Source organism: Pelophylax lessonae, assembly GCF_965119305.1.
Source record: "Pelophylax lessonae genome assembly, chromosome: 10".
NCBI lineage: Eukaryota > Metazoa > Chordata > Amphibia > Anura > Ranidae > Pelophylax > Pelophylax lessonae.
Window position 1 is genome coordinate 75,194,896 of NC_138777.1, and position 27,075 is coordinate 75,221,970.

Here is a 27,075-nt window from a genome sequence, read left to right on the forward strand (position 1 = left end):
GATAGGCAGCATTGATAAGTGGCACTGATAGACAGCATTGATAAGCACTAAGTGGCACTAATAAGCGGCATTGATGAGCACTGATATGTGGCACTGACAGGCAGCACTGATAGGTGGCATTGATGAGCACTAAGTGGCACTATTAGGCAGCATTGATGAGCACTGATAAGTGGCACTGATGGGCACTGCTAGGCAGCAGTGATAGGCAATATTGATGAGCACTGATAGGCAGCATTGATGAGCACTGATAGGTGGCACCGATAGGCAGCATTGATGAGCACTGATAGGTGGCACAGATAGGTAGCACTGATGGGAATTGATGAGCACTGATAGGTGGTATTGATGAGAACTGATTGGTGGCACTGATAGCCAGAACTGATAGGCGGCACTAATAAGCAGCATTAATGGACACTAATAGGCGGCATCCTTAAGCACTGATAGGCAGCACTGATAATTAGGACACTGATGATCAGAGCCCGGATTATCAGTGTCAGGGTGGGAGGAAAGGAGTACCGATAACCGACAAGTCTGCTTACATATAACCAGCTGATCACATGGTAAAGGGCCTCTGTGATTGTCTGAAGGAAACAGCAGTCACAGAGCATACTGGATAAGCGGCCCAGGGGGCATATGGGAGGCAGGCATCTGGGGGGGATGTCCATGGAAGCCCTCCCAGGACTAGAAGCCCTGGGCTTGGATGGAAGGGGGTCAGGGGGGCCCTGATGGTTCTAGTTACGCCTCTGATTATATCCTGTATAATAATAATTGCAGAAAAAAGCCCTCCCCCACTCTGTGCACAACTAAACAATATTATGTGTGGACATACAAGCCAGCATTGTAAGATATACACAGACTAAGTGCTGCATAATATAAATGTCTGTCCTGTTTGTCAGTTACTCTATATTGAGCAACACAGCCCATACACTGACATCTTTCTGAGGAGAGCAAGCTGAAGCTGAGCCAGTCATGTGATGCACAGCTGCGCTTTACGGCCGCCAGCGCCGCACGTCACCGGAAGTGAGTGTGCAGGTTACTGAGGACGTTTCCGGTAGTGGCAGGCCGGTGTGTTTCTTTCACATTTTCTGGGCAGCAGGTTTGGACTCACGGCAGACATGAGGGACGTGACCGCATTTCTACAGCAGCAACAGAGCCAGAGCTCGTCACCCGAGGTGGCCGGAGTGTGGCACCGACTGGAGGAACTCTACAACAAGAAGTGAGAGAACACCGCCATACATTGTGTATCATAGACACTGCCCGGCCATAGACTACATACATAGACTTTATACTACATAGACACTGCCCACCCATAGACTGTATACTACATAGACACTGCCCACCCATAGACTGTATACTACATAGACACTGCCCACCCATAGACTGTATACTACATAAACACTGCCCAGCCATAGACTGTATACTACATAAACACTGCCAGCCATAGACTGTATACTACATAAACACTGCCAGCCATAGACTGTAAACTACATAGACACTGCCCACCCATAGACTGTATACTACATAGACACTGCCCACCCATAGACTGTATACTACATAGACACTGCCCACCCATAGACTGTATACTACATAGACACTGCCCAGCCATAGACTGTATACTACATAAACACTGCCAGCCATAGACTGTATACTACATAAACACTGCCAGCCATAGACTGTATACTACATAGACACTGCCCGCCATAGACTGTATACTACATAGACACTGCCCAGCCATAGACTGTATACTACATAGACACTGCCCGGCCATAGACTGTATACTACATAGACACTGCCCAGCCATAGACTGTATACTACATAAACACTGCCAGCCATAGACTGTATACTACATAAACACTGCCCGCCATAGACTGTATACTACATAGACACTGCCATCCATAGACTGTATACTACATAGACACTGCCCAGCCATAGACTGTATACTACATAGACACTGCCCGGCCATAGACTGTATACTACATAGACACTGCCCGGCCATAGACTGTATACTACATAGACACTGCCCGGCCATAGACTGTATACTACATAGACACTGCCCAGCCATAGACTGTATACTACATAGACACTGCCAGCCATAGACTGTATACTACATAGACACTGCCAGCCATAGACTGTATACTACATAGACACTGCCAGCCATAGACTGTATACTACATAGACACTGCCAGCCATAGACTGTATACTACATAGACACTGCCAGCCATAGACTGTATACTACATAGACACTGCCAGCCATAGACTGTATACTACATAGACACTGCCCAGCCATAGACTGTATACTACATAGACACTGCCCGGCCATAGACTGTATACTACATAGACACTGCCCGGCCATAGACTGTATACTACATAGACACTGCCCAGCCATAGACTGTATACTACATAGACACTGCCAGCCATAGACTACATCCATAGACTGTATACTACATAGACACTGCCAGCCATAGACTGTATACTACATAGACACTGCCCAGCCATAGACTGTATACTACATAGACACTGCCCAGCCATAGACTGTATACTACATAGACACTGCCCAGCCATAGACTACATCCATAGACTGTATACTACATAGACACTGCCAGCCATAGACTGTATACTACATAGACACTGCCCGCCATAGACTGTATACTACATAGACACTGCCCAGCCATACCCTGTATACTACATAGACACTGCCCATCCATAGACTGTATACTACATAGACACTGCCCATCCATAGACTGTATACTACATAGACACTGCCCATCCATAGACTGTATACTACATAGACACTGCCAGCCATAGACTGTATACTACATAGACACTGCCCAGCCATAGACTACATCCATAGACTTTATACTACATAGACACTGCCCAGCCATAGACTGAATACTACATAGACACTGCCCAGCCATAGACTGAATACTACATAGACACTGCCCAGCCATAGACTGTATACTACATAGACACTGCCAGCCATAGACTGTATACTACATAAACACTGCCCAGCCATAGACTGTATACTACATAAACACTGCCAGCCATAGACTGTATACTACATAAACACTGCCAGCCATAGACTGTATACTACATAGACACTGCCCGCCATAGACTGTATACTACATAGACACTGCCATCCATAGACTGTATACTACATAGACACTGCCCAGCCATAGACTGTATACTACATAGACACTGCCCGGCCATAGACTGTATACTACATAGACACTGCCCGGCCATAGACTGTATACTACATAGACACTGCCCGGCCATAGACTGTATACTACATAGACACTGCCCAGCCATAGACTGTATACTACATAGACACTGCCTGGCCATAGACTGTATACTACATAGACACTGCCAGCCATAGACTACATCCATAGACTGTATACTACATAGACACTGCCAGCCATAGACTGTATACTACATAGACACTGCCCGCCCATAGACTGTATACTACATAGACACTGCCAGCCATAGACTGTATACTACATAGACACTGCCAGCCATAGACTGTATACTACATAGACACTGACAGCCATAGACTGTATACTACATAGACACTGCCAGCCATAGACTGTATACTACATAGACACTGCCAGCCATAGACTGTATACTACATAGACACTGCCCAGCCATAGACTGTATACTACATAGACACTGCCCAGCCATAGACTGTATACTACATAGACACTGCCCAGCCATAGACTACATCCATAGACTGTATACTACATAGACACTGCCAGCCATAGACTGTATACTACATAGACACTGCCCGCCATAGACTGTATACTACATAGACACTGCCCAGCCATACCCTGTATACTACATAGACACTGCCCATCCATAGACTGTATACTACATAGACACTGCCCATCCATAGACTGTATACTACATAGACACTGCCCATCCATAGACTGTATACTACATAGACACTGCCCATCCATAGACTGTATACTACATAGACACTGCCAGCCATAGACTGTATACTACATAGACACTGCCCAGCCATAGACTACATCCATAGACTTTATACTACATAGACACTGCCCAGCCATACTCTGTATACTACATAGACACTGCCCAGCCATAGACTGAATACTACATAGACACTGCCCAGCCATAGACTGAATACTACATAGACACTGCCCAGCCATAGACTGTATACTACATAGACACTGCCAGCCATAGACTGTATACTACATAGACACTGCCAGCCATAGACTACATCCATAGACTTTATACTACATAGACACTGCCCAGCCATACCCTGTATACTACATAGACACTGCCCAGCCATACCCTGTATACTACATAGACACTGCCCAGCCATACCCTGTATACTACATAGACACTGCCCAGCCATACCCTGTATACTACATAGACACTGCCCAGCCATACCCTGTATACTACATAGACACTGCCCAGCCATAGACTGTATACTACATAGACACTGCCCAGCCATAGACTGTATACTACATAGACACTGCCCAGCCATAGACTGTATACTACATAGACACTGCCCAGCCATAGACTGTATACTACATATACATATTGGACACATTGCACATAAAATACACGTTGATATACACTGCCATACAATACACATTAATATAGTTTATAATATATATTACACACACTTCATATATAGACTGATATACACTACCCCTATACTGCCAAAGCCTATGCATTTACCCTTCCCATATATTACCATACAAACCCCATTGTCAGTGGGAGTGATGGCGCCCCTTCATTGGTGTCGGTGGGAGGGATAGCGCCCCATCATTGGTGTCAGTGGGAGGGATAGCGCCCCTTCATTGGTGTCAGTGGGAGGGATTGTGCCCCTTCATTGGTGTCAGTGGGAGGAATAGTGCCCCTTCATTGGTGTCAGTGGGAGCGATAGTGCCCCTTCATTGGTGTCAGTGGGAGCGATAGTGCCCCTTCATTGGTGTCAGTGGGAGCGATAGTGCCCCTTCATTGGTGTCAGTGGGAGGGATAGCGCCCCATCATTGGTGTCAGTGGGAGGGATAGCGCCCCATCATTGGTGTCAGTGGAAAGGGATAGCGCCCCATCATTGGTGTCAGTGGAAAGGGATAGCGCCCCATCATTGGTGTCAGTGGGAGGGATAGCGCCCCATCATTGGTGTCAGTGGGAGGGATAGCGCCCCATCATTGGTGTCAGTGGGAGGGATAGCGCCCCATCATTGGTGTCAGTGGAAAGGGATAGCGCCCCATCATTCGTGTCAGTGGAAAGGGATAGCGCCCCATCATTGGTGTCAGTGGGAGGGATAGCGCCCCATCATTGGTGTCAGTGGGAGGGATAGCGCCCCATCATTGGTTTCAGTGGGAGGGATAGCGCCCCTTCATTGGTGTCAGTGGGAGGGTTAGCGCCCCATACAGGTAATCAAAGGATTGCAGACTAGAGATCGTTGCTCTAAAGCATACAAACATAAAAGCAAAAATGTAGTATATTGCAGCTTCGCAGGCCTTTAGATGAGGTGGTTGCATTTATTTTATTTTGCCATGCTTTTTTCCCTTTTATTTTTTATCTGGTAATCCATTAATGTCTCTATTGTATCTATGGGGGCAAACATAGTTATTGCATACTCTGGGCTTCAAACATGTCTGCCTTTGTTCATCTCCTTTACATGGGTGATGATGGGACTAGCAGTTTACACAAGAGGAATAAAGTTGGAATGCAAACTTTTTAGTTCATGGGATGTAATAGGGACACTGTATTTCTGGCAAGATCTATAGAGATTTTCTACACTTGATAAAAAATGTTCTTGACCTGAAAAAAAAAGGAAACTAATGCAGCCACCACTTTAAGGCAGGGCTTGAAAAATGTGCTTGAAATCTAGGAGCCAGCTAAAAAAGTTAGGAGCCAGGTTTTTTTCACGCATGCCGAATGGCCAACTTCTGTTGGACCGGCTGCCATACACACGGGTAGTTTTTAATGAACTGGCTGATGTTTCCCAGAATTCGACCCGAGTGTACTTGGCTTGATGATGTGATGGGCAGTGGCTCTCTAGGGAAGGACAGTGCAGCAAGTTGGAGGTGATAGGAGATCCAGTAACTCATGCCACCTTAGGCCCCTTTTACACATGCACCTCTGCTACGTGGAATCCATTTGATCAGCGGGGATTTCTCCGCTAATCCCCGCTGAGCTGGTTGATGACAGGTTTTGTCCGCTCCGCTATGCAGAGCGAACATGGACACAGTCCCTCTCTCCTCTATGGGGCTGTCGGATGGAAATGGACTGCCTGTCCATTTCCATCCGATGCCATCTGATTTGAGCCGTCGGATGGATAGAAAGTAGTACCGCCATCCATCTGTTTTTGGCCAACAGGATCGGATGGCCGCGGTTAGAGGAGAGGTCCATAGAGGAGACTGGAGGGTTTGTTCAGGTCCGCCTAAAAAACTGAGAGGCAAACCTGATCAGACAGCCCATGTGAAAGGGGCCTTTGGCTGTGTGCCATGACAGGGAGAGAATAAAAAAATGAATTTAAGTGGAAAAAAAATTAAATAAAAAAACAGTTCCCATCTTTGTGGGGTTGTAAATGGAGGCTGTTCCAACCAGCTGCCCCACACTCCCTGGTAAGGACAGGGCACCAGATCAAGCCCTTAACATCTTCAACCTCTTCTCCGAGCAGTGAGAACAGGCAAGAGAATCCCTCTCCGCCACCAGTGACTACTTATTGCAGCTCTGGCCACCACAAGAGGGTAAGCGTCTCCCTACAGCAGGCTACAAATTCCCAGCATCTTAGTCCGCACACCCGCGGGCGGGGGCCGCATGGGGACAACAGACATCCCAACCTGCAAAAACTAATTTCAGGGAGGTGGCACTCTGCCCCCTCACCAATTTAACACAACTAGAGGGTGATCAAATGAAATGCAACCAGTATACAGAGGTGTACTACTTCTGAGAGGTATTAAAGGAGCACTCTAACCACCATGACCACTTCAGTGATTTGAAATGGTCATGGTGGTAGGAGTCAGAAACACTGCAAATGCTGGGATATTTACAGTTTCATCCCTAGCACATGTGACTTACTGCTGGCTGATTACTGCTGGCGGAGAGTGGGAGGAGCGGCACTAGAGGAAGCATGCAGAGCCGATGCTTTCTGTATCTATCTCCTCACAGGCGGAGTGGATTTCATATAACTCTGCCTGTAACAGGACGGAGCTGGAACTATATAGGAAGCATCGGCTCCATTCTGACTGTTGACACAGACTGCCGCGGGATATTGCGCAGCACTTGTGAGTGTCAGGGAGCCGCAGCCTCATCTGTGAGGCTCCCGCACCTCACCGGGAGACATGGGATGTCTGGTATAAGACACCTGTCGCAGTGTAGCCCAGGCGCCAGGCCGCTAATTCTAGTCCCCAATGCGAACTGGTGCCTGGGGTTTGTCGAGCCCCGCTTTAAAGGACCATTATATTTTTCTTTTTGGTGTTTAAAGGCCCACTTTGGGCAGTAGTACAAAATACCCTTGCAGCCCTCCCACCTGTCTATCTTGGTCAGTGCAGGAGTTTAATCCTTGCTTTGTCTAGTGCAGGGGTCTCAAAACAAAGGGCCAGTTTATTGTCCTTCGGACTATAGGGGGGCCGGACTGCGGTTCCCTGGGAATAGAAAATGTCCCAGCATCAGTGGGAGTAAACAATGCCTCTGACTTAGTGGTCAGAGGGAGTGAATAAAAAAAATAACACTTCTGGTCAGTAGGAGAGGGAATAGTGCCCTGCCATTGGAGGAATAATGCCCCTTTGGCGGTGTCTTTGGGAGAACACGTTACCACTTTGTCAGTGTAATTGGGAGGACATGTTCCACGAGGGCTGGATAAAGACAAACACAGGGCCACAGTTTGGAGACCACTGGTTTGGAATAGAGTAAAGAGCAGTGGTACTTTCTTACCTTCTGGTCCCCTGAAGCAGCTTCCCTGCATTGGTCACAGGCTTCCCAGTTAAACTTGCAATAGAAGAGTACTGAATACCTTTCCCACTGCTGGTACAGACAAAACAGCTGTTTTAGGTCCTTTGAAATGTGCAGTTGGAATTAAATTGACAGAATATTGCATGTAGTTCCGGCTATGTGATTTTTGACAGCAGCAAACCCATTTTATTTTCAGGTTATGGCATCAGCTGACTTTGCAGCTGCTGGACTTTGTGCAAGATCCTGAGTGTGTTAAAGGAGATGGACTTATCAAGGTAAGGATGGTATCTCATACAAGACCAGTTGATCTGAAGCCAGCCATACACATAACGATTTTTTTCTTGTCATTTAGTTGTCTGATCATGAGAAAATCACTTGATTTCCTCTTTCTCGTAAAACCGCATGGATGGAGGAATCTCCACTGCTGGCTATTGCATTCAAGCAGTCACAGCTGTCACAGCAATGGGTGGTGTTGGAGTACCTAAACATTGACTGTAACTGATAGGATGCAGTCAATGTTCACCTGGGAATTTTCCATGCTATATTCTTTCAGTTTTTACATTGGCGTTTGTGGAGTCTTGTGGTGCCAACAAGGCAGCCCGCAGCTCAAATTTATCTGATTCAGCAGGAATCGGCTGAAATTTGTGCTATGTGGGGTTACCCTTAACCACTTAAGGACCCAGCCTTTTTCTGACATTTGTTGTCAGATGTCAAAAGTCAAAATCAGTATTTTTTGCTAGAAAATTATAAATTAGAACCCCCAAACATTCTATTTTTTTTTTTTTTTTAAGCTGAGACCCTAGAGAATAAATTGGCAGTCGTTGCATTTTTTATGTCACACAGTTTTTTGTGCAGTGCGTTCTCAAATACAATTTTTTGGGAAAAATACACTTTAATAAATAAAAAAAAACATTATATACCCCAATTTTTTTGTATAATATGAACAGTGGTGTTATGCTGAGTAAATACCTAATATGTCATTCTTGTGATGTGTGAAATTGTGCATGATTGGGGAATGGCGCCAAACTACGGTACTTAAAAACCTCCATAGGCAAAGCTTTAAAAATTTCTACGGGTTACCAGTTTAGAGGTACAGGGAAGGTCTAGTGCTAGAATTATTGCTTTCGCTCAGGCGTCTGTGGTGATAACTCACATGTGTGGTGCAAACACTGTTTACATATTTGGGCCTGACCTACGTATACGTTCACTACTGGACGGGGGCACTTAGAAAAAAATAATAATTTTTTACATTTTTACACTGTCCCTTTCAAATTTTTTTTTTTTTTAATCACTTGTAAACATCCCTTGCAATAACAATACAGCATGCCAGGTCCTCTTCATGGAGAGATCTGTGGTCTAAAAGACCCAAAATCTCTCCGCTGCCCTTCAGTGCAAAAGATTTAAAAAATATATATATTTTTTTTATATCTTTTGCTTAATAGAAAAATAAAGGTTTACATGGCCAGAGAAGTGGAAGTGACATATGACATTGCTCTGGTCTTCCAAGGGCATAGAGATGAGCGATTGCCATCTCGCCATTGCTCATCTCTATAGGTAAATACTACCAACACCGGATGGTTCCCAGCCTCACCGATCGGTAATGTAAGCCCCTGAAGCAGCCGAAGGGAGGGGGTCACCTCTCCCGGTGCTTCTAAAAGTAATCTAGTGGCGAATCCACTGCTGGAATCACTTTTATCTGAAAGCCAGCCACCTGAGGGAAAAGAAAATAAGGTTATGGCATCTAGTTGCAGCCATAACCCTGGTATTTATTGCCAAATAATGATTTCACAGTAAGGCGGTTGGCAAGTGGTTAACATTGGTATTCTGCAAGTGTACATCCCTGTAATGCCTGTTCAAATATAAATGTGTTTTATAAACAGCAGGTGTAATATGCTTATGTAAGTCTTTTATCTTTCCACAGCTTTATGAAAACTTTATCAGCGATTTTGAGCACAGGTAAGAGCACATCTTTTTACTGGGCAATGTCCTACAGTTTTGTTGCTTCCTATTCCACCTGCAGTCTTTCTTGGATGTAAAAGCATCTGCTGGAGTAGCTAGCTAAGCTCAGGCTAAGTTGCATAGGAGAATTTCTTTTTTTTTAGGAACTCGGGTCATTTTGAGTGCCTCTTATGCTATAAAATATCAGTTCTCCTAAGTGAAAGAGTCATGTTCTAGCTTGGCAACAGTTTTAAAGCGGAGTTCCACCCTAAATTTATACTTACCTCCATCTTCTTACTCCGGGTCACCTGAAAAACAAATGGATAATCGCATTTTTTTTTTTTTTTTTTTACTTACCTCGTTAAGAAGAAAATATACTTACCTTCCTCTTCCTCCCCTCGGCGGCCGCAGCGAGTCGTCACTTCCTGGCATGCAATGATTCCTGGGAGCTGAACGTCATCGCTCCCAGGAATCAATGCGCCTGCACCGCCCCGACGTCAGTTCCGGTGCAGGCGCTGTCATACCTTGCAAAACAGCTTCTGGGCATGCCCAGAAGCTGTGCAGGGATGACTCTGAGGAACCGGAAGTGACGGTGGGGCCGGTGCAGTGCATCGTGGGACCGAAGAAAACGGAAGAGGACACAGAAGAGGATTGCGCTGGCTTCAAGCTGCCCATACCTGAGATGGCAGCGCTGGAGAATACATTTTCAAGGTAAGTATTTCTTCTAAAAGGTAAGTGCAACCCGGGACAGATCAGAGGCTATCCATTGTGGAATGTACTAGCCCTGACTGTCCCGGGGGTATTTTTATAAAAAAAAACGTTCACTGGGTGAAACTCCGCTTTAAGCACTCGTTATGCACCTACCTACTTGGATAATCAAGCAGATATTAAATGGAGTAAAGTACACAACTTACAGACACTTTGAGGTCCACCTGTCTGGTATTATGTTGGACCTCCTTTGCCTTCTAAACAAAGCCTTTTTTTGTAGCATAATTAAAGAAGGTGCTACAAATGATCCTTATGGATTTTAGTCAGTGCTGACATGCTAGTGTAACACAGTGTAAGTGCCATGGCTACTCATTCATTTGAGTAGCCATGGCGCTTTGGTAAGCTGCTCTTATTACTTGTGCTCCGAGGTGTCCCCATCCCACACATTCCTTGCGTGTCACGGGAAGGATTGCTTTCACAGTATTTTCACTTGAATTTTTTTTGGACTTTCACCATTACTATATTCTTTTTTGGGACTTTATTCACCATAATTCCCTTGGACATTTCTTTCATCCCTTTAGATGATGATTTTTTATTAGTGTAACATTTATTCATGTTATTTTTAGCGCTACACTTTTTTACTATTACAATACCTGATTTCAGTGTGCTGCTCAGCGATCACGTGACTGGCTGGCTTTCTCCTCTCCCTGTCTGACAGCTGCAAGGCTGAGATTCCCCTGCTGATGTCACTCAGGAGTAGAGGAGGAGAGAGAGAGCCAACCAGTCACGTGATCGCTGAGCAGCACACTGAAATCAGGTATTCACAGCATTTTTTTTTTTATAAAACACAAAGACAGAGGCACACAGACTTAGGAGACGAAGAGGATTATATAACACATTAACAGTTATTTGAGCAGCAGAAGGAGCAGGCGGGCCATGACGCGGCGCTGGCAGGCAAGGAGAGGAGGGGGGAGGAGGACATAGGAGAGCAGAGTGCAAGGGTATGGATGACGGACACGTAAACTGACCAAATTTTCAGGGCTCAGTAGCCATGATATACTGTGGTCAGTGTACAGAGGGGAGGGTAGAAACTGTCAGGATCGGCCATGTTTTTTAGGTGATTGAAGGGGCCAAATTACACAGCACAAGCTTTGTGCTGTAAAACATGCTTTAAGGCAGGGGTGTCAAACTCCATTTCATTGCGGGCCGCATCAGTATTATTGTTTCCCTCAAAGGGCCGGTTATATCTGTAAGATTAGATGTCTAGAGCACCCTTACATGAGATGTCAAGAGCCCCCCCACCATCAGAAGTCAAGAGTCACCCACCCTTCCTTACATCACAATGCTCCCTTTTACCTTATGCTGCTGCCAGGTAGACGATGCGGGTGGATCTGGGAGGTGCAGGGTCTGGAGGAGAACCAGAGGAGGGCTGGAGTCAGCTTCCAGAGTCTGCTGCATGCTGAGACCAGGGGAGGCGGAGGCAAGGTGGTGTTTCGGCTACACAAAGAGGTGCAGGATCTGTAGGATGAGTTCTGCCCTCCTCTCTGCTGCAGACTACTGAGAAGAGGGGGGGGGGGGGCAAAGACGAGCCTTTTTGCAGCTGCGCAGAGAAGTGCAGGATCTGGCAAAGGAGTTCTGTCCTCTCTGCTGCCCACTACAGAGACAAGGTGGGGCCAGGGACAAGGGGGTGCCGCAGGTGCAGGAGAGGTGTGAGGGCCACATTCGGCCTGCGGGCCTTGTGTTTGACACCTGTGCTTTAAGGGAACAGAATTTTCGTTTAGGGTAACGAACGCTTTAGGCTACGTTCACATGTTAGCGTAGCGGTCCGCGGGCAGAATCACCGGCACCGCACAGGCATCCCGTGATTTGCTATGATTTCCAGATCGCGGGCAGAATCGATGTGATTCTGCCCGCGGTCCACTACGCTAACATGTGAAGGTAGCCTAAAGCCCGGTAATGTTTTTTTACCCAACGTGTTTGTTTCAATATTTTTTATTTTGAAGTTACAGAATGAATAATAAACAGTCGGTTACATGTATAGCATATAGGAAGATGGAGAGTCACGCTAATCCCTTAAAGTGCTGAAATCAAATAAAGTGACCAAATATAAACATGTGAATGTTCAAAACATATTATGACTATACAATGGCAGCCGGCACAACAGGAACCCAGATCCAAAAATACAAAATATAAAAAAAGTGCAGCGCCTAGCTGTGGGTAAATGCACATAAAACAGGAAACAATGTCCTCTACAACGGTATAACCATGATTATAGTGCAAACATAATTCAGTCTTAATGGGAAATAGTCTCTAAGATGAAAAGAAAAGGAGCGATGATAGGAAGCCGCTCCCACTAAAGGTAGTCTTCACCACTGTGTAGATAAGCCAGGGTACTCTTACCAGATGTAAAGACCCTCAAATTAATGAAAGGTCAAACAGGCATGGGTAGTGGGAACCAGGTGAAAAGGTATCCGATCATCTGCCTCCTTAGACTTTTCCAAAGACCGTAATCCAAAAGGTAAATAAAATAGGACCTTCCCTCGTTCCAACACAAGTACAAAGATGGAATGGACCTCCTTGCTGCAGTGTTTCAACCTTGCTTCCTTTCACATGCCAAACCACACATGTGAAAGGAAGCAAGGTTGAAACACTGCAGCAAGGACGTCCATTCCATCTTTGTACTTGTGTTGGAACGAGGGAAGGTACTTTTTTATTTACCTTTTGGATTACGGTCTTTGGAAACGTCTAAGGAGGCAGATGATCGGTACCTTTTCACCTGGTTCCCACTACCCATGCCTGACCGTTCATTAATTTGAGGGTCTTTACATCTGGTAAGAGTACCCTGGCTTATCTACACAGTGGTGAAGACTACCTTTAGTGGGAGTGGCTTCCTATCATCACTCCTTTTCTTTTCATCTTAGAGACTATTTCCCATTAAGACTGAATTATGTTTGCACTATAATCATGGTTATACTGTTGTAGAGGACATTGTTTCATGTTTTATGTGCATTTACCCACAGCTATTGGGTCATTGTCATTTAGGTGCTGCACTTTTTTTATAACATGTATAGCATAAATTGCATAAAGTATGGCGGTAATTACTTGGGCACAGTAAAAGCTTGACAGACACCGCTTAACCAGTAATCGCATAACACAGTCATCTTATAAACATATTGATACAAGAATTCTATTTTGTGCATGCGTCAACCTCATTTGCCATATTTAGTTAATGTGTTCAGGGTTGTCGCCTACAGATTAGTAACACGATATGTAACCAAACAATCAAAAAGATAAAAACAAGCGTAGATAGGGGAGGGGTAAGGAATTGTGAGCTGAAGGTGTTGTATATTCGAATTGGTCAGCCATACGTCTATATGGGTTTAGTGCAAAATGTTGGATAATCTGGTTATACAGAGTAGCATTTTGGGGGTGAGCAGGAGCTCATTAGAGCCCCTTATCGTTTAAGAACTTGTGGGTCCAGATAGACCATAGGTTCACTCTATGGACCACCTCTGATATTTCGGGTGCGTAGTTGGTCTTCCATTTTTTTGGTGATTGCCAGTCTGGATGCTATCAGTATATTTGATTCAACAGTTCTAAATTGGTGTGGGAATTTAGAGATGTGAAGGTTCAGTAGTGCTAAGCCTGGTGTTGGCTTGATCAAGACACCAGTGAGTTGTGATATTAGTGTAAATACCGCCCTACAGAAACTGCGTTAAGGCACTCCCACAGAATAAGGATGAGATTACCGATGTTCCCACAGTGTCACCAGCAACGTTGTGAATATTCTGGATAGATCTTTGACAGTTTATATGGCGTAAAGTAACCTTGATGCAGAATTTTTAGGAAGTTATCCCAATGATCCGTGCACTTGGTGGCGCAGAAGTTTTGTTTAATCGCAAACTTCCAGTTTTGAATAGTGAAAGATTCCTTTTAATTCATTCTCCCAACAAAGGAAGGCCGAGGGTTTTTGTTTCAAGTCTGGGTATTGGAGTGCATTATAGAACCAAGAAATTCCTCCTTTTGGCGGTCGGTTAGTACTTGGGTAGTTCCATATTATAGGGTCTAATGTCGCAGTTTTTTTCGGGATCTTGGTGTGGAAATAGTGGATTTGGATCTTTGCGAGAGCGTTTTCCCAAAAATCCTCTTTACCCGACATGTTTAAAAGTATAATCTACATCATCCACATTTAAGCTCTAAGTCCCTATCAATCTTCCTAGACCCACCTTCCTCAGATTTTCATGTAATGTTCTTTCCTTCTCAGTCATATGACTTTTTTATTTTCTTTTTTTTCCAGGATTAACCCATTGTCTCTGGTTGAAATAATCCTTCATGTAGTGAGACAAATGACAGGTGAGAAGTTTTACACTAATATTGCAAAAAACCTGGATAAGAGTGTTCTATTAAAGAAGTTGTATATCACTGGACGTCCCCCCCCCCCCCCCCCCACAAGGTAAAGTCAATAATGGGCTAGTATGCATTGCATACTAGCACATTGTGTTACTGACCTTAACCTCCCTGGCGGTCTGATTATGTCCAGATTTCTGTGCTAAAAGCAGTACATTGTTTTGCATGGAAATCTGTTTTAAATTTTAAAACTCACCTTCCTCCTCCTGCTTTGTGCTCAGCCGATACCGACACCTGTCTTCCGGTTCCCTTCCCTGTGAGCGTTGCGACGCAGGTGGGTGGAACCGGCGGCAATTTAAAGAATGTAAATACACTAAATGACATGATACAAAGCTGTGATCCTAACGGATTACACTGTATCATGCCGTTTCAACACAGGTTTTCACCTGGTGGCTTTTCCAGTGCCCTGCCTGTGCTTCTGAAAGAGACATCAGAATCGTCGCTGTTGTCACTTTCTGTATCTGATGACGAATTTTCCCACGAATCGCTATCGCTCAGTTCTTCAAGTAACTCCGTTTCGTTGTCGCTGTTTTCCAGTTCGTCTAAAAGTGCTTTTGTGCAAAAAGAATGCTTTTTGGACACCATGGTCGTTCAAAGTTTTCCAGGCACAAAGAACTGGAAAAGCCACCAGGTGCAATCCTGTGGTGAAATGGCATGATACAATGCAATCCGTTAGGATCACAGCTTTGTATCATGTAATTTAGTGTATTTACACTTTTGAATTTGCCGCCGGTTCCACCCCCCGCGTCGCAACGCTCGCAGGGAAGGGAACCGGAAGGCAAGTGCCGGCAATCGCCCATGCACAGAGCGGGGAGAGAGTGTGAGGATGATGGGGAGGACAGCGGGGTATCGCAGGGAAGGTGAGTAACATTCTGGGGTAATCCTGAGTGTGGCTCGGGGTTACCAATTTTGCTACTGAAAGTTAACACCGAGCCACACTCGGGAATACTGCCAGGGTGGTTAAAACGAAGCTGTTCCAGCGCCCAGATATCAGCGCTACAGCATTTTCCATCTCCACTCGTCTTGCTTCCGGATTCGCGGGCTCCGGCCCTGTGCCATGAACGGTGACTTCCGCGTGCATGCGCGGGAGTGACTTTATCGCGGCTGCGGCCAGTCACAGAGCCGGAGCCCGCGATAAAGTCACTCCCGCGCATTCATGTGGAAGCTGCCGTTCAGGGCACAGGGCTTAGAAGGAACGGCACAGGTGGCAGTTGCTTCAGAGCTCATACGCTAGTGATGTCACTGGCTGTATGTAATATAAATATCTTCTAAACGGTGCGCGTCTAGGAGATATTTACACTACTTATAAGTAAATCTTATTATAGGCTTACCTATAGGTAAAAGGCAGTAAAGGAAGTTTACTTCCTCTTTAACGCTTTGGTGGAAGACCAGGATTTTAACACTTTTTCGCCCACATTGGCATCACTTTAAAATGTTCTGAACTCAAGGGGCAGAAAAGATTAGCCAATCATGTGACCATTGTGATTGGCTCTCACAGTGGTCACGTGATTGAGTGCTGATCATTAGCAGTGACCAAAAGCTGTCTCACAGCTTGGCCTTTGTGCTAGCAGTGCACAGTAAGCACCCTCTTGGCACAGAAACATCAGCCACCCAGCAATGGGTGGGCGTTAAAGCCCACCCTTTTGCTGTCACTCATGTGTGTTAGGCAATAGTAAAGGGATTAAACACACCTCCAAATACTATAGCTGTAAAACAGCTACCCGGTCACTTCCACAGCATGCCAAACACATGTTGGGTATCTATTTACTCATTACAGTCTCATTTTGTATATTTTACTGAAAATTGGGAATTGTGTTCACTAAAATAAACTTTTTTACTGAAAATATCTGTTTGATGAACATGTGCGCTAATATCATGAGACATACAAAATTGGCACTACCATTATTTTATCTACAAGGTATTTGCTTTTTAAAAAATTTTTTTTTTTTTTTTTTTCGGTGGACGGGGAGGGGCGGCTTAGTAATCGTCAGGCCTAAAATGTGTGCAAAAACAGAAAAGTGGCTTTGGTAGAAAAATAATAAAGGACTTGTCAGGTGCGGCATTTTAGAGACAATGAATCAGTATAAAAATTTTCACTTTTGTTTTCTTCTAGATCCCACAGTAGCACTTACTTTTCTAGAAAAGACTCGGGAGAAGGTGAGCAGCTTTTTGCATTTTATCTTTATATTTACCTAAATGATAGTCTAAAGTATAGTCTAATCCTATCTAATGTGAAATCTGCTCCTACCCCAATTCTAAGACTTATACTAACTAGTCTGTAGAGGAACGATGTCTATACTTCCCCTATTTTAAGGGTGCTCTGGTCCTGTTACATGATCAGCTCCCAGTGTCAGTTTTCAGGGGAGAGAAGAAAGCACAAACAATGGCTGCAATGTCTTTGGCGGTGACGTCACCCATAGCCTTTCAGGTCTGTTGGTTGTCCCTCCTCTCCCCTGAAGCTGCCACTGGGAACTGATCACATGACCTGACCAGAGCACCATTAGAATAGGCAAGTATAGACCTCTTTTCTCTACAGGCTAGTTTGTATAGGACCTAGAATGGAGGTGTGAGCAGGTTTAGGATTAGATTGGATTGGGCCAGACTTCCACTTTACCTGGTTCCCGCTTGCCGTATTGTCAAATGACAGCCGGGCGGGAACGCTCTAGTTCTGGGAGGACGTCTTCCCATTCTTGCAGCGCGACGTTTGATGGTGAGCTGTGTCCTTAGGACACAGCACATCACTAATCAGAATAAAGAGCCAATCACAGCAGCTCTTTACCACATGATCAGCTGTGACCAAACATAGTTGATCACTATGTAAACACACTTGCTGGGTATCGGCATTCCTTTCCTTGCGCTGTCACATCGTCAGGAGAGAGCCGGTAACCGACTAGTGTCAAAAGGGACATCTGCACGGATAATCAGGGCACTGATCATCAGTGTCCTAATTATCCGTGTAGCCCCAACAGTGCCCATCAGTGCACATCGGTAATGGAGAAAAAGTACATATTTGCAAAATGTTATAACTGAAACTAAGAAATTTTTATTTTTTATTTTCTTTTCAAGATTTATGGTCTTTTTTTTTTTTTTTTTTTTTTGTTTCGCAAAAAAAAAAAAGTGGTGATTTCATACCTCCAAAAGAAAGCTCTATTTTTGTGAAAAAAAGGATAAAAATTTCATATGGGTACAGTGCTGCACGACTGCACAATTGTCATTCAGAGTGCGAAAACACTGAAAGCTAAAAATTTGCCTGGCCAGGAAGGGGGTAAAACTAACCAGTAGGCAAGTGGTTAATAATGCAGTATTGTTCTGTATGATCTAGCTGAGTAAATACAGTCAAGCTGTAGAAGGCAGTAATGGGGCTATTTGCATCCTTACTTCAGGTACACTGATAATACAAAGTGTAAATGCGTGCATGTGATCTGTTTTACTTGTCACAGAATCTGTAATTCTGTTCAACCAGTCTTGTAAACTGCAAACCTTTGCCACACTGGACAGCTAGGCAGCTGACAGCCTTATATCCTGGTTTAGCTTTGCAGCTTCCCACTCAGAGCTCTTTGGTTATAGCCTGCTGTCTAGACAATGAATCCGAGTCCTCACAGTGATGGCTCCTTTTACAAAGAGCAGACGGGTATCAGGGAAAGCTGTAATGCCGAATCTGCAATTATTATATAGAGTCCTCTTATTGATTATATTTTCTTTCATCAATATGTGTGAGTAACAATGAACATATGTGATGCAATCTGTCTGTAGCATTAACACTGCAGTGGAGTTCCCTCTGTAAATAGTTTTCTTTTACCTTTTAATCCTGCCAGTAAACATTTTGTTTCTGCTTCCTGTAATAGAATGACAGTGCTGTTACCTCCTGAAGTTAAGTGTATGTCAGAGCAAAAAATAAAACCATATGCAGTACATGCAGGTTTCTCCTTAATTCATCCTTTTGAATCCTTTCGTTGCTACTGAAGTAAGGCAGCCAAAGTATTTACACATACCTTACATTCATGTACACTTGTAAAGCTGCCCAAACGCTACCACAACCACCAGAAAGCCATCTTTAATGGTTAACGTTAAATTGATGACCTGTAAAGGCTTTTAAAGCATCACCTATGGACAGTTTTGGGTAGAAAAGTTTGTTTCTCAGGTTTGATATGTTTAGTATCTTATTTACTCAATTCAACCTTGCCTTTTATTTTTTTGAAAAAAGTATTTCCGCCCACTAAAACTAACTTTAATATATTTTTTAACTGAAAATTTGCATTTGATAAACTATTGTGCTAATTGTATGACATAAAAAAATTTGAACCACCACCATTTTATTCTCAAGAGTTTCTGCTTTTTACAAGATATATAATGGTTTTTAACGAATCTTCAAGCCTAGAATGTGCATGTTGACATGTATTAAAAATTGCAAAAACAACCCTGGCAGTAAAAGGGTTAAAGACCCTGCAAGTACAGAATAATCTGAAATGCACTCGGTTCCTAAGGCCCGTCATAGGCTAAAAATGCACAGAGGAGAATTTACTAGGACTGGAGCAGCTGTGCAAGACGACCTGCTTTTTTTTTTTTTTTTGTAGGCTGATGTCAGACCTGCCCAATGTCTTTTGCTAACCTAGTCAACCATTCCACTCTCAGATCTCCACAGCCTAAAGTCTAATTATTTTGTATTTCAATATGAGAACTGGGACCTTAAAAAAAAAAAAAAAAAAATCTGTGCATCAAGGTAAAAATGTCCCTGTATCTGTATCATCCCTAATATACTCGCCTGAGTCCTTTCTCAATCCAATGCCATGCCTGTCTACAGTGGCTCTCTCCCCTCTCTCTGCTCACAGAGGCAGTAGCAGAAGCCATTGGCTTCTGTTGCTGTCAATTAAATTCTCTGAGCAGAGGGGGGCGGCAGGGGTGAGATGCGCTGTCTGTATCTATGGACGCAGTGTGGCTCGGGAGTAAGCCCGCAGGTGGACGTTCATTGGAAGTAGCTTCTTATGGGGGCCCACCAGGAAGAAGAGGAGCAGAGAGAGCCAGCAGGGGACCCCAGTAAAAGAGAATCAAGGCAACTGTTTGCAATACCATTTAATCAGAGCAGGTAAGTATAACGCGTTATTAAAAAGCAAAAAAAAAAACAAGCTTTACAATCACTTAACACCAGCAGTTATGGCAATAATTTTTTTTTCTTTTGAAAAAAATGTTTAGGGCCACACAAATAAAGCTGACGTAAGGTCCCCACTACTGGAATACGGCTGATGTGATCCCTTGAACCTTTCACTTTTGCTGGACAGCTTGGCATGTTACAGACAGCGTGGAAATAGCAGACCGTTGCTTTAAACAGGCTGAGGGATGCAAAGGAGTGAGAGGGCTGCATGTGTTGTTAGATCATCTATTTGATGCGCCTAGCTGTGCAACTAGGCGATGGCTCTGTTCCCTTCCTTAGAGGGCCATCACTTCCCCAGTATTCTGTCTGAATATTGGTTACTACAGCGTTCACTGCAGATCTATCAGTTGTTGGACCCTATTTCTTCGATTACCTTCAAACATTTCTGCAGAATAAAACCAATACCAAACCTCTTGAAATGTAAGTTCAAATGCAGGGCAGTAACTTTGTATGATGAGGCCTCACTGCAAATCTATTAGTGGCCCTCTGTCACTTTAAAAAGACAGTGTTACCTTTTTCCATCCAGGGTAAATTGACTGTGCCTCCTGCCCCCCCCCCCCCCCACAAGGTAAGCTGACCCACCTGTACTCCTTCACCACCGCTTCACTCTGTTGGAGGCCTTCCTTAGTTGCTCTAGTTGAGTGGGGCTTCTGTGTAGGATCATGTGACATCCCCCATGTTCAAATACTCAGGTCTGAGCTTCCAATCGCCAGGTCCTAACACTGTCAGGTCAAGGGATAGTGACATCTTCCACAACACTCTGAAGCTTACCAATAGTGGCCTCCTCAGCAAAGAAGTGTGGATGAGGTCAGCATACCCTGCTTGGAAAAGGAGGCACCTGAAAGGGCAGATAACATTGCATCTTTAATCCTTATCTCAAAGTGCAAGTATTCTTATGTTTGTACCCCCCTATTTTTATTCAACTTTTGAAATACGTAGAAAGATCTTTTATAAATGATGTAAGATGACAAAGTTATTGATTTCTGTTTGATTTTTTTTTTTTTCTCCCCTGTACACCTAGGTGAAAAGTAGTGATGAGGCAGTGATACTCTGTAGAACCGCCATTGGAGCTCTTAAATTGAACATTGGAGATTTGCAAGCCACCAAGGTATGTGACAGTTGTTGCTAGAAAAACCTTTACTGGATGTTTAAAGTAATATAGAATTTATCACTTTACACCCTGCCGATTGTCCACGTCCACAATGCAGGGGTGACGTCATTGGGCCTATTTTCATGATCCTGGGAACATGGAGAAGCTTAAATCTCATAAGATTCACTCTAGCAGTGTGTAGGAGCGACTTCTTGTGAGATTTGGTCTCCTCTGCTTTTCTGGGAAAAGAATCAGTGAAGTCACCCTGACCTAAATGCGCTAGACGCTAGGTGCATTTTTTATTAGCATGGCAGGGGTTACAACAGAAGCAGACTCTACATTTTTGTGCAAGGTTACACATCTATATGACTTGTATTGTAAAATGTATCTTGCAATGATGCTATGGCCAAGCATTGTTCATGTATCCTAAAAAAACCTAACTGTACTAATAAACATAACATTACTCACATTAGTTCAGTTGTGCATGGTGCTCATAAGCCTGTTCATTATATGATTTACCTAAAAGGAAATGCCACTGATCTGATTTGAAATAACCCTGGTATGATTAGATGTGGGATGGGCCAAATTCTGTGTAGTCTTAACGTGTCAACTTTTTTTTTTAGGAAACAATTGAAGGTGTAGAGGAGATGCTTGGAGGACTTGCTGGTGTAACGTCTGTGCACAGCCGCTTTTATGACCTGTCTAGCAAATATTACCAGACCATTGGAAATCATGCTTCCTATTACAAAGATGCTCTGAGATTTCTAGGCTGCACAGAACTCAAAGACCTACCAGGTAAGAAAAAATTGCATGGCAAATAAGGAATTTTCTGTTTGCTGGTAATGTATTTCTCAGGGCCCATTAACTCCTTTCCAGTATCATAGTTATGTGTGTGTTAACACAGTGCAAGTTGTGTTAGTGTTCAGCAATGTCATTTATTTTGAATGACATCCCTACACTCTAAGGCAATGCAGCTCCAATGCATTAATGTTGCAGTAGACTACAATGCATAGTAAAGCTTTACTGCATGTTGTGGTGCACTGCATTGAGAAAAATGATGCAAGCCCATTTTTGGTGCATTATCCCTCCATTCATATTAATGTGTTGCCTTAAGAAAACTTGCTAAAATAGAACACGCGTGTTAACACAGCACACCAAGATGCCAGGTTCTAAATGTGCCTTAAGTTCAAGGGAAGTGCAGAAATAGAATTTTACCTAACTGCTCTCGGCTAGTTTGGGGTGCTCTGTATTAGTATAATAAATAGACTAATTACTGTCTAGCTCTGAGACAAGCACACCATGAATACTTGGCTAACTGGACGTTATTTGGAGGGATTGTATTTCCATTGGTCTAAGAAGAGAGAATTTAGTTGTGTAGAAGTTTTCCTGTTTGTCCTCCCAGAACAAAATATCAAAAGTTTGAGAAGGATGGGGTGCACAGACGGCATACAATTTTTGCAGGGCCACTGTATGAGAATGGGAGGGAGAACGTTATGGAAGTTTGTTTGCTCAGCCTTGCAGACTTTGTGGTGTGGCATTAACCAGAACTTTTTCATTTCTGCACTGCATTTCTCCTGTCGTACCAAGAGGGCTATGCTGTTGCTGTGTGTTTAGCAGTTTGCTTGCAGCACAGCTTAAGTATATTTTATATAAATTGACCTGCAGGTCAGTTCATGTGTATTTCTATGCTTCAGTTAGGTAACGCTTACAGGTCTTGTCACTTCCCCAGCATGGACTTTGAAAGGATAAGCAGCACAATAATGAGCCCTTCTCATTGTCACTCTACTCCCCTCTCCTATCAGTATGCTTCTCGACCTGCCACTGTCTTTATCAGTCAGATTTGCTTTATAGGGGATTATAGTGGCTGATATTAGGTCAGATTCTTGTACCTATACTGCTTGCATTAGAGTACATTTAATGATGTATTAGTGAATACAGAGCTAAATTAAATTGCCTTTTCTGCTTAGAGGTCAGCTTTACGATTTGTTTGAAACTAAGTGCTACTACTGTAAAGGTGAGGCTTTAGAGCATGGTTGTCCAACCTTTTGGCTTTTCGGGGCCACATTGAGTGTAGAGAAATTTTCTCGGGCCGCATATAAAATATATACTATAGTTAAGGTATATAAGTAATAAAATGCAGCCGTGCCATTCCCGTGCCGCCACGTCCCCCGCACTAATTTAACACAACTAGAGGATGATCAAATTAAATGGAATCAGTATACAGAGGTTTACCTCTTCTGAGAGATATTAAAGGAACACTCTAACCACCATGACCACTTCAGTGATTTGAAGTGGTCATGGTGGTAGGAGTCGGAAACACTGCACATGCTTCCCTCCCCTCCGAGGCAGCCTCTGCCTACCATTAGTTGGGAGCCGCTGTGGCCGTGCCCCCAACCTGACTTCCTTCCTCCCCAGCAAAAAAAAATTGTCAGGGGGCAGTGGGCCGCATTGCCTTCGGTTCCGGGCCGCAGGTTGGACATGCCTGCTTTAGAGACTACAGGTTGATGTTTACAGCAGGATCACATAGTTGCTACTTTATTAAGAGTTTGGTGTAACTTGCTGCTGTATTTTTCGGTTGCAGTATCAGAACAGCAAGATAGAGCCTTTACGCTTGGCCTAGCTGGATTACTTGGTGATGGCGTCTATAACTTTGGAGAACTGGTAAGTTCCTTCTGATGGTATGTTAATTGGTACATGTTGATGTATTGATGTTTGTAGTGCTTCCTAAACTGTTTACTAGTAGCTGGGCAGATGACTTTAATAAATGTTTTGATAAATTCACATATTAAGACACTTTGGCCTCTTGCTGCAGTTGATGCATCCAGTATTGGAGTCGCTGCGTACTTCTGACCGACAGTGGCTGATAGACACACTCTATGCCTTCAACAGCGGCAACGTGGAGACATTCCGAGCCTTGAAAACAGCATGGGGACAGCAGGTGAGGATCGACATTGTAGAAAAAAATTGTTTGTTTTTTGCTTCACTATGTATGTCTTACTATATTTTTTCCCTGTTAGCCCGACCTTGCTGCCAATGAAACACTTTTGCTTAAGAAGATTCAGCTGCTATGTTTAATGGAGGTGAGATGTTTGTTAAATATTAATTTTGATGTGTTCTAGGAACAGTATGTATGATTTGTGTTTACGTTGATGATGCACTCTCGCATCTCCTTCTTCATCTCTAGATGACGTTTACACGACCTGCGAATCACCGCCAGCTAACCTTTGAAGAGATAGCAAAGAGTGCGCAAGTCAATGTTAATGACGTGAGTTCAGACTGTTTTAATCTATGATTATTATTATTATACAGGATTTATATAGCGCCAACAGTTTGCGCAATGCTTTTCAAATTTGAGGGAATACAATACATTTTAGAACAGGAGGAACTAGAGGGCCCTGCTCATTAGAGCTTACAATCTAGAAGGGAGGGTAAAGTGAAACAAAAGGCAATAACCGTGGGGGATGGGTTGATGGAGAAAATGGAGGTTTATTTGTTAGGTGTGGGTAGGATAGGCTTCTTTGAAAAGGAGGGTTTTCAGAGATCGCCTAAAAGCTAATAGAGTGGGAGATAATCGCACAGATAAGGGTAAGGAGTTCCATAGGATTCGAGAAGCTCTGGAAAAGTCCTGGAGGCTAGCATGGGAGGAGGTGATGAGGGGGCTAGAGAGCAGGAGGTCATGATAGGCTCTATCTGCTTCTTTTTTGGTAAAGTGATCTACAATAAAGAACATGTATGAATATATAACATTTTATGAGATTTGCAGATATATAAATGTAAATGTGATTGGCTTCAAACGATGTCTGTGTATAGTTTGTAAAAGAATATATGTAAATGAACGGGGCTATATTTGCTCTTCACATATTTAGCCAGCTTCCTGCTTTGTTGTGCTGCACGGGTTAATTTCTGACCTGACTGAAAACTCTCAATCAGTTTAAGGCTCTGTTCACACTTGCGAATGGGACTGTCAGGGTTTGGATGCAGGAGGCCCAACTGTCTCCCGCATCCAATTAGCTGCAGGCAGAAGCCCCATTGAAAGCAACAGGAGTCTGTCAGCTCCCGCAACTATTTGCAGCCATTCGTATGTAATCAATCAAGCAGCGATTTACCTGCGAATGATTGGCCCTGGAAACGGAAAGACTGCATCCAGGGACAATCATTCGAAGGTAATGGCTCTAACGAGCATTTACATGCGAGAGAATGCAAATAGCTGGGGGAGCTCTAATCCTCCTATTGATTTCAGTGGGACTTCTGCCCACAACTAGTTGCCATGAACCCCCCCCCCCCCCCCCCCCCCGGTCTCCTGCATCTAGTTGTGAATGGGTCTTTGCAGAGCTTGTGTTAACAGGAAAAGATTATATTACCTGATACACAAATGACCAGTTAAGAGTATTTTCAAATCTAAAATACCATTATCAAAATAGGGAAGAGCAGTCAAGTGAAAATAGTATAAAAAGTCTCTACAAAATCGCTCTTTGTGGGTTTCGTTCTTTTCCTAACTACCCGTTTAAAAACTATGAAGTACCCAGAACTAAAATACGCATTAAAAGTGTTGAAAAAGTGTTGGAGTGATAATTCTGAAAATATATACATTTTATTGGATCTTTCAAATGGTACTGAACTAAACACCATCCCTTTGCTTCTTAAAGGTGGAGCTGCTGGTTATGAAAGCACTGTCTGTTGGTTTGCTACGGGGCAGCATTGATGAAGTAGACAAGAAAGTACACATCACATGGGTTCAGCCTCGGGTTCTTGATCTCCAACAGGTAATGTGATAGTTTGTTAAAGTTCTACTTTCACAGTTTGCTAATGATCTGCATTTACCACTACTTTTTTGAACTTCTGGTAAAGGACTTGTGGACTTTAGGAAAATGAAAAACCTGCATTTAAACCTTCACTAGTGAGTGGGCAAAGCCTGACTGCTTGGTATCTTTCACTGGCTGCCATACGTACTAAATCTACATATTTACCATGAATATTTTCCTAATGAATGTGATGCTGTAGAAATGCAGGTCAAATGCTCTTGGGTTTTAAACAGCACCATCAGAGGTAGATTGCACACAATCAGCTGCACCTAAAACGGGATCGCTTAATGAACATGGTTAGAGTGGAGTTGGTAAAACTTGCAGTATAGGTAATATGGAGGACTTGCTTTGCACAGTTATTCCTTTGTCAACAGCAGTAGTTCATTGATGATTGGTGTTTTTGTTAGGGGATGTGCATTCATCTCCTAAATCTTACTAATCTAGTTCTAATGACTTGTGTTTCCCTAAGCTTTTTTCCTGATATTCCCCATTTTTTATGTCCCCCAGATCAAGGGTATGAAAGACCGTCTAGAGTTTTGGTGCACAGATGTGAAGAGCATGGAGTTGTTGGTAGAACACCAAGCCCACGACATCCTGACGTAGAATCCTTCTAATTCAGGACCCAGAGATTGCAACAGTCCTTTCTCTGCCACAGGAATCTGCTGTATTGTCAGCACAATTTGAGGATTACATCAGGACTCATTTGGGAGCAGTACAGTCCAGTACCTCCGATATCTGAGGCGTCTGACAAGCTTTCTGACTTTATGTAGAGGATTCAGCCTCTGTTACGTTTTAGGGTTTGTGTCTGCACTGAGATGGCAAATAAACCAATTTCTGTAAAATTCTTTACTGTTGTCATCACATAGTATATCAGATCGCAGCATGCACTCTGTGTCATCTTAAGAGCATTATAGGCCCTCGGGCAATGCAGTTCACTGAGGCCCCGCCTACACAATCACCCACGAGAATAAAAATGCAAATTATCGATAAGGCGATATTTATTGATACAGCAATGCCAGGCTAATGACAGCTTCCAAGTTTGGCGGCTGGGTCCA

The 27,075-nt window shown here is 43.7% G+C and overlaps 1 protein-coding gene across 1 annotated transcript; it reads left to right on the top strand.

Annotated features, from left to right (window-relative positions):
* The first annotated feature begins 1,001 nt into the window (after nucleotides 1–1,001).
* Nucleotides 1,002–26,865, top strand: PSMD13 (proteasome 26S subunit, non-ATPase 13). Its single transcript, XM_082269836.1, has 13 exons — nucleotides 1,002–1,213; nucleotides 8,123–8,201; nucleotides 9,848–9,882; nucleotides 14,870–14,925; nucleotides 17,093–17,136; nucleotides 21,150–21,236; nucleotides 21,842–22,013; nucleotides 23,800–23,879; nucleotides 24,031–24,156; nucleotides 24,236–24,298; nucleotides 24,403–24,483; nucleotides 25,865–25,981; nucleotides 26,528–26,865. Exons 1-13 carry the CDS (start codon nucleotides 1,113–1,115, stop codon nucleotides 26,621–26,623), a joined length of 1,137 nt encoding a protein of 378 aa, XP_082125962.1. The 5' UTR covers nucleotides 1,002–1,112; the 3' UTR covers nucleotides 26,624–26,865.
* The last annotated feature ends 210 nt before the right edge of the window (nucleotides 26,866–27,075 follow it).

Bases quoted from the DNA above. Each gene is read 5' to 3' on its own strand.
- PSMD13 (XM_082269836.1), top strand. From the start codon at position 1,113: ATGAGGGACGTGACCGCATTTCTACAGCAGCAACAGAGCCAGAGCTCG. The intron at 8,202-9,847 runs GTAAGGATGGTA...ATCTTTCCACAG, and splicing joins AAGGAGATGGACTTATCAAG to CTTTATGAAAACTTTATCAG. The intron at 21,237-21,841 runs GTATGTGACAGT...TTTTTTTTTTAG, and splicing joins GAGATTTGCAAGCCACCAAG to GAAACAATTGAAGGTGTAGA.